Source organism: Argopecten irradians, chromosome 3 (genome assembly GCF_041381155.1).
Source record: "Argopecten irradians isolate NY chromosome 3, Ai_NY, whole genome shotgun sequence".
NCBI lineage: Eukaryota > Metazoa > Mollusca > Bivalvia > Pectinida > Pectinidae > Argopecten > Argopecten irradians.
In genome coordinates this window covers 20,484,757-20,498,448 of record NC_091136.1, presented here as the reverse complement: position 1 = coordinate 20,498,448, position 13,692 = coordinate 20,484,757, and the positions used below count along the sequence as shown (strand labels likewise).

General features: G+C 35.0%; 1 protein-coding gene across 1 annotated transcript; it reads right to left on the bottom strand.

Annotated features, from left to right (window-relative positions):
- Positions 1–7,960: 7,960 nt before the first annotated feature.
- Positions 7,961–13,682, bottom strand: LOC138317797 (ubiquitin-fold modifier-conjugating enzyme 1). The gene is made up of 5 exons (XM_069259694.1): positions 13,524–13,682; positions 11,995–12,126; positions 10,961–11,037; positions 10,612–10,702; positions 7,961–10,349 (listed from the first exon to the last, which is right to left on the bottom strand). The coding sequence occupies exons 1-5, from the start codon at positions 13,644–13,646 to the stop codon at positions 10,257–10,259; spliced, it is 516 nt and encodes a 171-aa protein (XP_069115795.1). The 5' UTR covers positions 13,647–13,682; the 3' UTR covers positions 7,961–10,256.
- Positions 13,683–13,692: the final 10 nt, after the last annotated feature.

The window sequence follows — 13,692 nt, the reverse complement described above, 5'->3', positions numbered from 1 at the left end:
TTTAGGGAGCTTTGAAATATTGCTGATAGTCCGGGTGAAATTTGTACAGCACATTCCTCAAGTATTCTATTTGGGATGTTGTCGGGTCCAGGTGCTTTTGCTGGATTCACTTTTCGTAATAGCTTGGTAAGGCCGTCTGTTCTGATTGTTATATTTCCAATATGAGATTTTGCTGTTTTGGTTGTTGATAGCATGGTGTGTCCTTTATCTTCTTTGGTGAACACTGATTTGAATTGATTCAACAAAATTTCGGCCTTGTCAGTTGTAAGTGTGCCTTTGTGTTTGAGTGGTGAAACACCGATGTTGTCTTGCTTCTTTGATTTTATGTATTTCCAGAATGGTTTGTTGTTATTGTTTTCCAGGCCTTCTGTTATAGTATTATGGTTGATGTAATTCCACTCTGCTTTCCGACGTTACATCATTTAGGTGAGTAATACAAGTATGTGTATTAATAATTTGAAAAGTTTTCAAAAATAAATAAAGTAAAAGATTAGATAATTAAAAAATCAAATTTATATATAAAATAAAGTTGATAAATAAAGAAGCGAAAATAAGTTAAATGAAAAAATGAAAAAAAAAGAGAATATTATTTACTTTTCTTCTCTATTGTTTGTTAAAATAAAATAAAAATCAGTGTAATTTCTTGTTTTTTTTTCTAGAAACATGCTCTCCAAGTTGGAACCACGTTATCAACCACCTAGCAGACATACCATTAGTGAGAAACTCATCCCTGCATTGTTTCTGGCAGAGCAGACCAAGCTTCAATCAGATCTAAATGGAGCCATAGGAGTTGCTTTAACATCGCATGCATTGACATCAAGGGCAACAGAGTCTTACCTCACTATCACATGTCACTACATCAAAGAATGGAAACTTAACTCAAAAGTATTGCAAACAGAACAATTTCAAGGCACTCATACTGAGGGAAAATGTTGGTTTTGAGCTTAGAGGTGTCATGATAAAGTGGGGAATTGCAGAGAAGGTGAAAATTATCACTGTGGATAATGCATCAAACATGACAGTAGCAATAAATGTCTTTGGCGCAAAATTGAAACTAGGTTGCTTTGCCCATACTTTGAACTTAGCATCAAACAAGGCTATGACAATTCATAGTTTGAGTAATGTTTTGGCAAAAGTTAGATCTGTTGTGACATTTTTCCACAAAAGCAACATTGCAACCGAACTATTAATAGTATTACCATGGCAAGGCAGGACCAATATGGATATAAGTCAATGTTTAAAAATTGTTTGTTTTACAATATAATGTATAAACACGCTTTTGTATTAAATGTTCCTTTATTAAGGTTATATAATATCGGACAACAGTATTTCCTTGATTAATTTAATAACAGATACATGTAGCCCGAAAACAATTTTGTGATCCATATCAAGTATTAGGAGACCATGTATGAAGCATTGTATATTCTTCATGTACCACTTGCAAGAACAAAAATGACATGGCTGGTAGGTTTTTGAAATTCCAAAACAGGAAAAACACAATTCGTCGTACATGTAGGTTCAGCATGCGGAACAGAATATGCTCAATTTTTCTTCAGAACACCTGTTGTTATACCCTCTCAACGAAGTTAAGGAGGGGTATACTGGAATTGGGTTGTCCGTCTGTTTAGACACATCTTTGTCTTGCGACCTCCTCCTAAACTAATTGACAGATTTTGATAAAATATTTGGTACACAGAATCCTGACATAAAGGGGGATTAAGTAAATTATATAGGGTTCTGCAAATGTCCCCTATTAACGGAGTTATTACTAAATGTGTTCAGCGGGGGTACTAGTTATAAACGTTCATATAAGGGTTCACGTACAGCAATTTTAGTTATCAGTTTTATTATAACCGTTTTAAAATGGTTCACTAAATGTGTTCAGCGGGGGTATTAGTCGGGCACTCTGGCGACAGTTCTAGTTATAAACGTTCATATAAGGGTTCATGTACAGCAGTTCTAGTTATCAGTTTTATTATAACCGTTTTAAAATGGTTCATGTATAGCAGTCCACTTTTTGCGTGTCTCCATCTAATATTCATATTTTGTTCCAAACTTTCTATTTATCCCCTTGTTTTTACAGTTTGGAATGGTTTAATCCTTATATGAGTAGACATTGTAGCAAATCAGAACAAGAGCCCAAGGGCCTTAATGGTCGTCTTACTATTGGTATGTACAATAAAACACAGTAGAAGTATACAGTACAGTAGACAAAAATCTTTTATATCAAAGAATATGACATACAAAACCTACGGTGCGTATTCTTTTCAGCAATGCTAGGGCGCCTGGCGTTTTTTTGCTTGCCCAGATTCGATTAGAGCATTTTCTTTTGGGTTCGAAAAAATACACCCATGTTTCATCACCTGTGACCAAATTATCAAAAGCCTTTTTTGCTGTATTTTGGGTATTTCTTCAATAAGGATTTGGCCTTGTCAACCCGGGACCTCTTTTGGTTGTCAGTTAGTAAATGGGGTATCCACCTGGCATTGATCTTGCCCAGCTTAAGTGTTTCTTTAAAATGCAATAAATACGTGCTAAAGACAAGCCTGTCATTTTAGCTAACTGCCGGACAGTGTACCTTGCATCTTTTTCAAGGATTTGCCGAATTAGTTTCAATGTTATGAATCGAGCAACCCACCTACAAATAGTCATATATGACATTTGACCCTTCCATATATATATATACACACACCTCACGATGAATATCCACCGGCTTTAAGCCAAGTAGAGACCTATCTTTGATATAGGACCTAATTTCAATTACGTTTTCAACTTTCTTGCCAACCATATTTGTATAGAGTGTAACGAGTGCGCTACAAAACAATGTACACAGCACCAAGGTCAGTGTAATTGTGAGCGGGATATTTACCTATATCACGTTTCAGATCTCACGCTATCGCCACGGGGTAGTTTTAAGCCCATTTAGCACGATTTCCACGAGATATTGCGCAAGTAACATTAATTTCGGAACATCCCTCGTACAACATGTTAAAGCGACTTCTCGAACAGAGACCAGCAGTTTTAGCTACCCTCTTAGATGAAAATGTAAAACGTCTCTCCACAACAAAGCAAAACTTGTAGCTGGTATGTCGGACACTGAAATCGCCCATTGTGAAGACTTTGTTAAACGTCATGGAGGTGATGATGACAGCCACTATAGCACTTGTCTGAGGAGAAGTCACCGACAGCAGGTTTGATTCTTCCTCTATTGACAAAGTTGCGGACACATTTCACTCCAGATCCGACAGACTCAAACTTTGTACATCATTGGAAAGTGCCATTGGAGCAAACCTGGCTACCAGGTACACAGATTCAAAGCTTAATGAATTCTTGGAGGAGGCTAGTGTCATTGACCCACGCACTAAATCTAAGCAATGCATTTCTATAGAGACCTGGGATAGATTGATTTCCAAATGTGCCATAATACTAAATGATGGCGTTTTAAAACTGTTAATGTGAAACGGGAACCAGTCTCTGAACTTCCCCAGCTTCCTTCACTTAATCAAGAAACTGATAAGGTACATGTAATAGACAGTAATTAAGTAAATCACAGGTACATAAATGTAGTTAAAAGTATATAACTAATATGTGTGATTGATACATTAATTATTTCTGAGTGAAATCTCCCTTTATATCTGCATTATTGAATATATTATTACTTTTGTAATGGCCCCTTATGTCAAAAACGTTTTATTTCAGGAAAATGCCCACCTCAGATGAACCACCCAGAAAAAAGTCTGCTCTTTCATCTTTATTTGATGATGATGATGTAGAAGTGACTGGTGAATCACCCCCACTTCCTCCTCTAGAAAGGGCCAGAATGGAAATAGACAAGTACAGACAAGTTCCCCAGATTAAAATGAGCATTGATCCATTACAGTTTTGGAAAGAGAGACAACATGAATTTAAGTCTTGTAGTATTTTGGCTCAAGAGTACTTTTGTGTTCAAGCCTCCATTGTGGCATCTGAGAGAGTCTTCAGCACTACAGGAGATATTGTCACAGCAACACTGGCATGCCTTCACTCTGAGGTTGTAGATAGCCTTGTTTTCTTAAACAAGAACATGGAATGAGGAATCTGATAATCGAATAAAAGTCTTATTCATGTTTAATTTTGTGTCTTTTTGTCTTTTCGGCAAGATGTTTTTCTTCCATGCTAAAAACTAATTAAACAAAGAAACCACTTGCAAACAACTTTTTTTTTCTTCAAATATGTCTTTAATTTGCATAATATCTACAACTGTATTAGCATAAAACATATTTGCATCGTATCGTCAATACGTATCGTGTATCATTTCACTGTATTGTCAATACGTATCGTATCTGTTCGGCTGTTCCAATGCTATCTTCCTTAGATTATTTAGTGGGACATGACACACAAGTCTCTTGAAAAACGTTTCACATCTAGGAACACATGTTTTAAAGATAAAAGATGTAACCTGTAACTAATCCATCATCCTTACTTTTGTATTTACCTTATAACCATACATACAAACACTCTAGTTCACCCATCAGCAAATGAAACTTCTCCTATCAGATAACCTCCACACAATTCAACAGATACACACATCTGACCATCCAAAGATATAATCAACAGTGTCACCTCCCTCACAGAAATCCTTCAATTATATAAATAAAACAACATGTACATGTATTTTTGTACAAACATTTTGGTTTAACCATCATGAAAACTCTACAAGTCCTGATTAATAATAATGAATGAAGCTCTATATTTTTCATGTTGAAATTCTAAGTAATTATATAAATGGAATTTGGGTTATCATGTAATATAAATATATGATAAAGTGGGGAATTGCAGAAAAGGTGAAAGTTATCACTGTGGATAATGCATCAAACATGACAGAAGCAATAAATGTCTCTGGCGCAGAATTGGAACTAGGTTGCTTTGCCCATACTTTGAACTTAGCATCAAACAAGGCCCTGACAATTCATAGTTTGAGCAATGTTTTGGCAAAAGTGAGATCTGTTGACATTTTCCCACAAAAGCAACATTGCAACCGAACTATTGAAGACAAAGCAGAAAGCACTTGCAATTCCTCAACATCTATTGATAATGGATTGTAAAACAAGATTGAATTCAACATACAACATGTTAAGTAAAGCGATTTCTCGAACAAAGACCAGCAGTTTTAGCTAACCTTATAGATGAAAATGTAAAACGTCTCCACAACAAAGCAAAACTTGTAGCTGGTATGTCAGACTAATTTCAATTACGTTTTCAACTCTCTTGCCAACCATATTTGTATAGAGTGTAACGAGTGCGCTACAAAACAATGTACACAGCACCAAGGTCATATTTACCTATATCACGTTTCAGATATAAAGCTATCGCCACGGGGTAGTTTTAAAGCCCATTTAGCACGATTTCCACGAGATATTGCGCAAGTAACATTAATTTCGGAACATCCCTCGTACAACATGTTAAAGCGACTTCTCGAACAAAGACCAGCAGTTTTAGCTACCCTCTTAGATGAAAATGTAAAACGTCTCCACAACAAAGCAGAATTTGTAGCTGGTATGTCAGACATATTGAAATCGCCTATTGTGAAAGACTTTGTCAACGTCATGAGGTGATGATGACAGCCAAAGCTATAGCAGCTGTTGATGAGAAGTCACCGACAGCAGGTTTGATTCTTCCTACTATTGACCCAGTTGCGGACACATTTCACTCCAGATCAGACATGACTCAAACTATTGTACATAATTGAAAAGTTGCCATTGGAGCAAAACCTGGCTACCAAGGTACACAGATTCAAAGCTTAATGAATTCCTTGGAGGAGGCTAGTGTATTGACCCACGCACTAAAATCTAAGCAATGCATGATTTCCAATGTGCCATAATACTAAATGATGGCGTTTTAAAACTGTTAATGTGAAACGGGAACCAGTCTCTGAACTTCCCCAGCTTCCTTCAACTTAATCAAGAAACTGATAAGGTACCTGTAATAGACAGTAATTAAGTAAATCCACAGGTACATAAATGTATTTTAAAAGTAATATAACTAATATGCGTGATTGATACATTAATTATTTCTGAGTGATATCTCCCTTTATATCTGCATTATTGAATATATTATTACTTTTGTAATTGCCCTTATGTCAAAAACGTTTTATTTCAGGAAATGCCCACCTCAGATGAACCACTCAGAAAGAAGTCTGCTCTTTCATCTTTATTTGATGATGATGATGTAGAGGTGACTGGTGAACCACCCCCACTTCCTCCTCTAGAAAGGGCAAGAATGGAAATAGACAAGTACAGACAAGTTCCCCAGATTAAAATGAGCATTGATCCATTACAGTTTTGGAAAGAGAGACAACATGAATTTAAGTCTTGTAGTATTTTGGCTCAAGAGTACTTTTGTGTTCAAGCCTCCTCTGTGGCATCCGAGAGAGTCTTCAGCACTACAGGAGATATTGTCACAGCAACACTGGCATGCCTTCACTCTGAGGTTGTAGATAGCCTTGTTTTCTTAAAGAAGAACATGGATTGAGGAATCTGATAATCGAATAAAAGTCTTATTCATGTTTAATTTTGTGTCTCTTTGTCTTTTCGGCAAGATGTTTTTCTTCTATGCTAAAAACTAATTAAACAAAGAAACCACTTGCAAACAACTTTTTTTTCTTCAAATATGTCTTTAATTTGCACAATATCTACAACAGTATTAGCATAAACATATTTGCATCGTATCGTCAATACGTATCGTGTATCGTTTCACTGTATTGTCAATACGTATCGTGTATCGTTTCACTGTATTGTCAATACGTATCGTGTATCGTTTCACTGTATTGTCAATACGTATCGTATCTGTTCGGCTGTTCCAATACCCAGTCCTAGTTGCCATGCTATCTTCCTCAGATTATTTAGTGGGACATGACACACAAGTCTCTTGAAAAACGTTTCACATCTAGGAACATATGTTTTAAAGAGAGGTAACCTGTAACTAATACATCATCCTTACTTTTGTATTTACCTTATAACCAAACATACAAACACTATAGTTCACCCATCAGCCAATGAAACTTCTCCTATCAGACAACCTCCACACAATTCAACAGATACACACATCTGACCATCCAAAGATATAATCAACAGTGTCACCTCCCTCACAGAAATCCTTCAATTATATAAATAAAACAACATGTACATGTATTTTTGTACAAACATTTTGGTTTAACCATCATGAAAACTCTACAAGTCCTGATTAATAATTATGAATGAAGCTCTATATTTTTCATGTTGAAATTCTAAGTAATTATATAAATGGAATTTGGGTTATCATGTAATATAAATATATGATAAAGTGGGGAATTGCAGAAAAGGTGAAAGTTATCACTGTGGATAATGCATCAAACATGACAGAAGCAATAAATGTCTCTGGCGCAGAATTGGAACTAGGTTGCTTTGCCCATACTTTGAACTTAGCATCAAACAAGGCCCTGACAATTCATAGTTTGAGCAATGTTTTGGCAAAAGTGAGATCTGTTGACATTTTCCCACAAAAGCAACATTGCAACCGAACTATTGAAGACAAAGCAGAAAGCACTTGCAATTCCTCAACATCTATTGATAATGGATTGTAAAACAAGATTGAATTCAACATACAACATGTTAAAGCGATTTATCGAACAAAGACCAGCAGTTTTAGCTACCCTCTTAGATGAAAATGTAAAACGTCTCCACAACAAAGCAAAACTTGTAGCTGGTATGTCAGACACTGAAATTGCCTATTGTGAAGACTTTGTCAACGTCATGGAGGTGATGATGACAGCCACTATAGCACTGTCTGAGGAGAAGTCACCGACAGCAGGTTTGATTCTTTCTCTATTGACCCAAGTTTGCGGACATAATTTCACTCCAGATCCGACAGACTCAATAACTTGTGGTACATTCATTGGAAAGTGCCATGGGAGAGCAAACCTGGCTACCAGGTACACAGATTCAAAGCTTAAAGATGCTCCACCGCCGACAAATGGTATTTTTTCACTATCAAAAACAGGAGAAGACGATTTAGGATTTTTCTTCAGTTACAAAAGTTACTTACTTTACACCATTACCAACATTGAAAAGTTTGAGCTTTTTATTTTCCTTCAAGTTAAAAATATGAAAAATTAATTAATTGCATCCCGAAAAAATTCTGTTGCACTATATCCTATATGGAATGAAGTACTGATTGCGCATGTACCAACGACAAAATAAATTATTTTATATTATTTTTTGTGTTAATTAGACATATATACACACGATAATACACCAATTATTGTTCAAATAATGAATATCATTTATGCTATGTCGGCGGTGGAGCATCTTTAATGAATTCTTGGAGGAGGCTAGTGCTATTGACCCACGCACTAAATCTAAGCAATGCATTTCTATAGAGACCTGGGATAGATTGATTTCCAAATGTGCCATAATACTAAATGATGGCGTTAAAACTGTTAATGTGAAACGGGAACCAGTCTCTGAACTTCCCCAGCTTCCTTCACTTAATCAAGAAACTGATAAGGTACATGTAATAGACAGTAATTAAGTAAATCACGGGTACATAAATGTAGTTAAAAGTATATAACTAATATGTGTGATTGATACATTAATTATTTCTGAGTGATATCTCCCTTTATATCTGCATTATTGAATATATTATTACTTTTGTAATTGCCCCTTATGTCAAAAACGTTTTATTTCAGGAAATGCCCACCTCAGATGAACCACCCAGAAAGAAGTCTGCTCTTTCATCTTTATTTGATGATGATGATGTAGAGGTGACTGGTGAATCACCCCCACTTCCTCCTCTAGAAAGGGCCAGAATGGAAATAGACAAGTACAGACAAGTTCCCCAGATTAAAATGAGCAATGATCCATTACAGTTTTGGAAAGAGAGACAACATGAATTTAAGTTTTGTAGTATTTTGGCTCAAGAGTACTTTTGTGTTCAAGCCTCCATTGTGGCATCTGAGAGAGTCTTCAGCACTACAGGAGATATTGTCACAGCAACACTGGCATGCCTTCACTCTGAGGTTGTAGATAGCCTTGTTTTCTTAAAGAAGAACATGGATTGAGGAATCTGATAATCGAATAAAAGTCTTATTCATGTTTAATTTTGTGTCTCTTTGTCTTTTCGGCAAGATGTTTTTCTTCCATGCTAAAAACTAATTAAACAGAGAAACCACTTGCAAACAACTTTTTTTTCTTCAAATATGTCTTTAATTTGCACAATATCTACAACTGTATAAGCATAAACATATTTGCATTGTATCGTCAATACGTATCGTGTATCGTTTCACTGTATTGTCAATATGTATATACGTATCGTATCTGTTCGGCTGTTCCAATACCCAGCCCTAGTTGCCATGCTATCTTCCTCAGATTATTTAGTGGGACATGACACACAAGTCTCTTGAAAAACGTTTCACATCTAGGAACACATGTTTTAAAGATAAAAGATGTAACCTGTAACTAATCCATCATCCTTACTTTTGTATTTACCTTATAACCATACATACAAACACTCTAGTTCACCCATCAGCAAATGAAACTTCTCCTATCAGATAACCTCCACACAATTCAACAGATACACACATCTGACCATCCAAAGATATAATCAACAGTGTCACCTCCCTCACAGAAATCCTTCAATTATATAAATAAAACAACATGTACATGTATTTTTGTACAAACATTTTGGTTTAACCATCATGAAAACTCTACAAGTCCTGATTAATAATAATGAATGAAGCTCTATATTTTTCATGTTGAAATTCTAAGTAATTATAAAGATGGAATTTGGGTTATCATGTAATATTCATAAGTTTGACAAATTGCTTTAAATTAATAAAAGTATTCTAATAGCCCTAGCGCCTGGTTTCCTGCCAATCTGTCAGTTAGCTATGTCATAACTAGATCCAAGACAATATTTTTTTCAATAGACAAACATTTTCACTTACTACCTTACAAGTTGGAGAAAAGGAGGAGAAATTAAGTTGATGCCTTTAACAACCAGACATGATATCACTGGCATCCACTTTTGAGTTTGTTCGTGTCATTACATTAGAGCAATGATACAAGCAGTAGTTGTCTGTTTCTTTGTCTAATTTGATTCTGTAACACGTTGGCATTCAACAGTTGTCTGCCCTTTAATTATCCTTGTCTGTCTTATTTGATTCTGTATTTTCTTAGAATCCATCAATTTTCTCCTTATGTTTTCCATGTCTTTATCACAATATATTACAATCCTATGTATCAGTTTTCCGCCCCTTCTCCTTGTTTTTCTTTATGTGTTACCACACCTTTGCTTATCAAGTCAGGGATCTCTACAGCCAGCCAGGGCCCGAGCTGAAAAATTCAATAACTCATATTACCAGGTATGAAGGAATTTTCCCTTAATTATCACTCACAGTACCTATTAGGACAATTTTATGATAATTGACATTTGGAAATTAATTACATTTATAAATTATTTATATTCCAAGTTTAAAAAGTGAAACATTTTTTTTTAAATACTTCATTGCCATGATAATTACCAGAAATTTAATAATCTAATTTTTATTAAGTCCATAAAAGTTTGATTTTTAGCAATTTAATAGAAAACACTTACTCCTAAAGCCATTGCGTGGGCAATTCCAAACTTTGACACGTTTCTGGCCCAAAGAGGCTTAAAATGATCAGTCAAGCAAATCCTTCCTCCCCTGAAAAAAAAATGATAGAAAGTTGTGGTGAGATAAGATTATGAAGGGATGAATTGACTGGATCTTGAATGAAATTTAGTTTTATCCCTAAAGCAGGACAGATAGTAGTGTGATACAGATTGGTTGATTTACAATACATGATTTCATAAACTCAGATACACACATATTAAATACATAAATGCAGTGTAACCTTTTACATTGTAAAATGTGAAGAATTAACATTGCACTGTATGAGCCTATCGCTGCAAACACTTTTACCTGTACATTTTAGCAGTTTTACCATCCAGTTCTGGCAATGCTATTTCTGGGGCAGTAGTTGGGTAGGTAACTGGTATCTGAAATTTAATGAAATGAAAATAATAATCTTATTACATTTCCAATACAAATATATAAACATGAACATATATTATTTAAAAGTATTTTAAATAAGCATTAGTTTTTTTTGATAATATGGCTTGCAGTTTCCATCAACAATTCTTTCAAGGTGAATTGTCAGTTATATGTGTATACATGTATTCATTCTGGTCCTTAATTATCTTTTTTAAAGCTTTTCAATATGACATCAGATGAGATTAATTTAGTGAAATTTCTATTGAGAAAAATCTATACTTAATAAAATCTTTATCAAATCTAACCTACCTGTTAAATAATTCTTGATATCATGTCAAAAGAAAAATGTCTAGATTTTCAGTTTTCACTGGATTTGAATACTCTACACTTCAATAAAATGACCTTTTTTCAGAAGGTTATAGTGGTTTGTGGTCTGTTAATTTTTTTGTATCAGTAGTATTTATGCTTATTAAGATAGCATATGTAAATTAGTACAAATGTCATCAAATATTTCTGACTAGAGTACATAATTTATACCAAAACCTAAAGAAACCAGTATACAATTGAATTGTAAATTATTTTATAAAATGTCATTTGGAGAACAGGGCCAGGGGTTATAGATTTATAGTCATATTCTTGAATTCTATATACTGGGACCAAACCAGTATTAATGACGAAACAATAGTCGTGATTGTGTGCATATTTGACTATGCGTCCAGATTTCCAAATGTCTGGAGTTGCTGACGAATACTTCATGATGCTGTTGTTTTATTTATGTGGAAATAATGTCTTTCATGAAATACAAAAAAATCTAATTTTTCCCAAATCACGATTACTGTTCCTTCATGACTACAGGTAGGGTCCCAGTATACATTAAACAAAATATGAATATCACCAACTAAATTCAATATTGAAAATATTTCATCAACTGAAAAATGCCAATCATATAATTTCAGGCTTACATCAAATTCCACATCAAACTCATATTTGAGAAGTTCATGGATATACCAGCAACGACCAAACCATCGAGTTCCCTCTTTGTTGGATTCGAGACGGAACCAGTCATTATCCGACTCCTTGTTATTCTGAACATACTGTAAAATAAAAACTTGATACAGAAAAAGAGTGGATATGTCTAGTGATATCAACACAGCTGACAATTACTATACTTAAATCATATATATTTATATACAAATCATATTTACTCACAGAATCACATGTTGAACTACATTTGGTAGTAGACTAAAGGTTACACCCTTGTGCACACGGAGTGCACTACGTTTAGACTACAGGTCATCCTCGATATTCCAGGGGTTCCGATCACTTACGATCTCTACACCCCTGGACTATCTCATTGTGAAACTGGAGGCAACAGAATAGAACAGGTAACTTAGTCATTTGATGTACATCAAAAGAGCCGTATCACGGTACACTGTGGTTGACTCTGTGCCTTTGATGTTAGGCATCGCTCTCTCTATAGTCTTCAAATGAAATATTTGCTAGCCTGTGATTGGTCAAATGTTTTCCGCTGAGCTGCCTTCAATTTCACTATGAGATAGTCCAGGGGTGTAGAGATCGTAAGTGATCGGAAGCCCTGGAGTATCGAGGATGACTACAGGTAGACACGGAGTGCACAAGATTTAGACTACAGGTAGACACGGAGTGCACAAAATTTAGACTACAGGTAGACATGGAGTGCACTACACGTGCATTACGTGTCTATCTGTAGTCTAAACTTCGTGCACTCCGTGTCCACTTGTAGTTCACACCGTGTACACAATGTGTAACCTTTAGTCTACTGCCAACTGTAGGAACAACATGTCTTTTTTAAATACTCGAATAAGATACCTATATACATGTATGGTATCTATATAAATATATAATAAAGAGAAATGTACAGTATATTTACATTAATAGTATATGTAATATAAGTCTCCCATAACTCTTTTTAGAGTGGCGTTTTTATGATTTTCACCATTTAATGTTTTAATATGATTGTAAATCATGGAAGGTAAGATAATATATTAAAATATCTTGTATCTTGCATTTTGTTTCTTGACAATCTTTGATATACATATAAATTATAATGAACAATGAAGTGTTTGACATAATCAAGTGAATCATAAATACATGTTAACTTATCAATTAATTTTCTAAATTCCTTCTAAACCAGACATCTATATATAAACGCACAATCCTCGTTGTCTGAATGGAAATAAGAGCGCCACGGATCTCACATCAGCTAAACATATTGATAATTTGAACTAGCTTACTCAACTACAGTTTTCCAAAAAAGAATAAAGAAATCCATGCATGTGGTTATTGATTACACCCATAGCGTATTTCCTATTCTTATTTTTCAAATGAAAATTTCACTATGCAGTGGTTTTCCATCACATCTGTCAGAAACGTCAAAATATGAGTTTGCCATATTGTTGAGTCAAACTCATGTAAGGCAATAAATCGGTCAACAGTATCTAATCAAAATTACTTTGATCAATGACATGTATTCCTCCTTCAAACGTAGAACCCATTGTTCTCCATCTCGAGGTCCTGCCTTCGTTTTTAGCAAAGGAATCTTCGCAAGAGTGCGTTTCGTGGCTTCGTCAACCATGTTTTCCTTCTTTCAATGTCACACTGAAGCTTGATTGTACACGCGT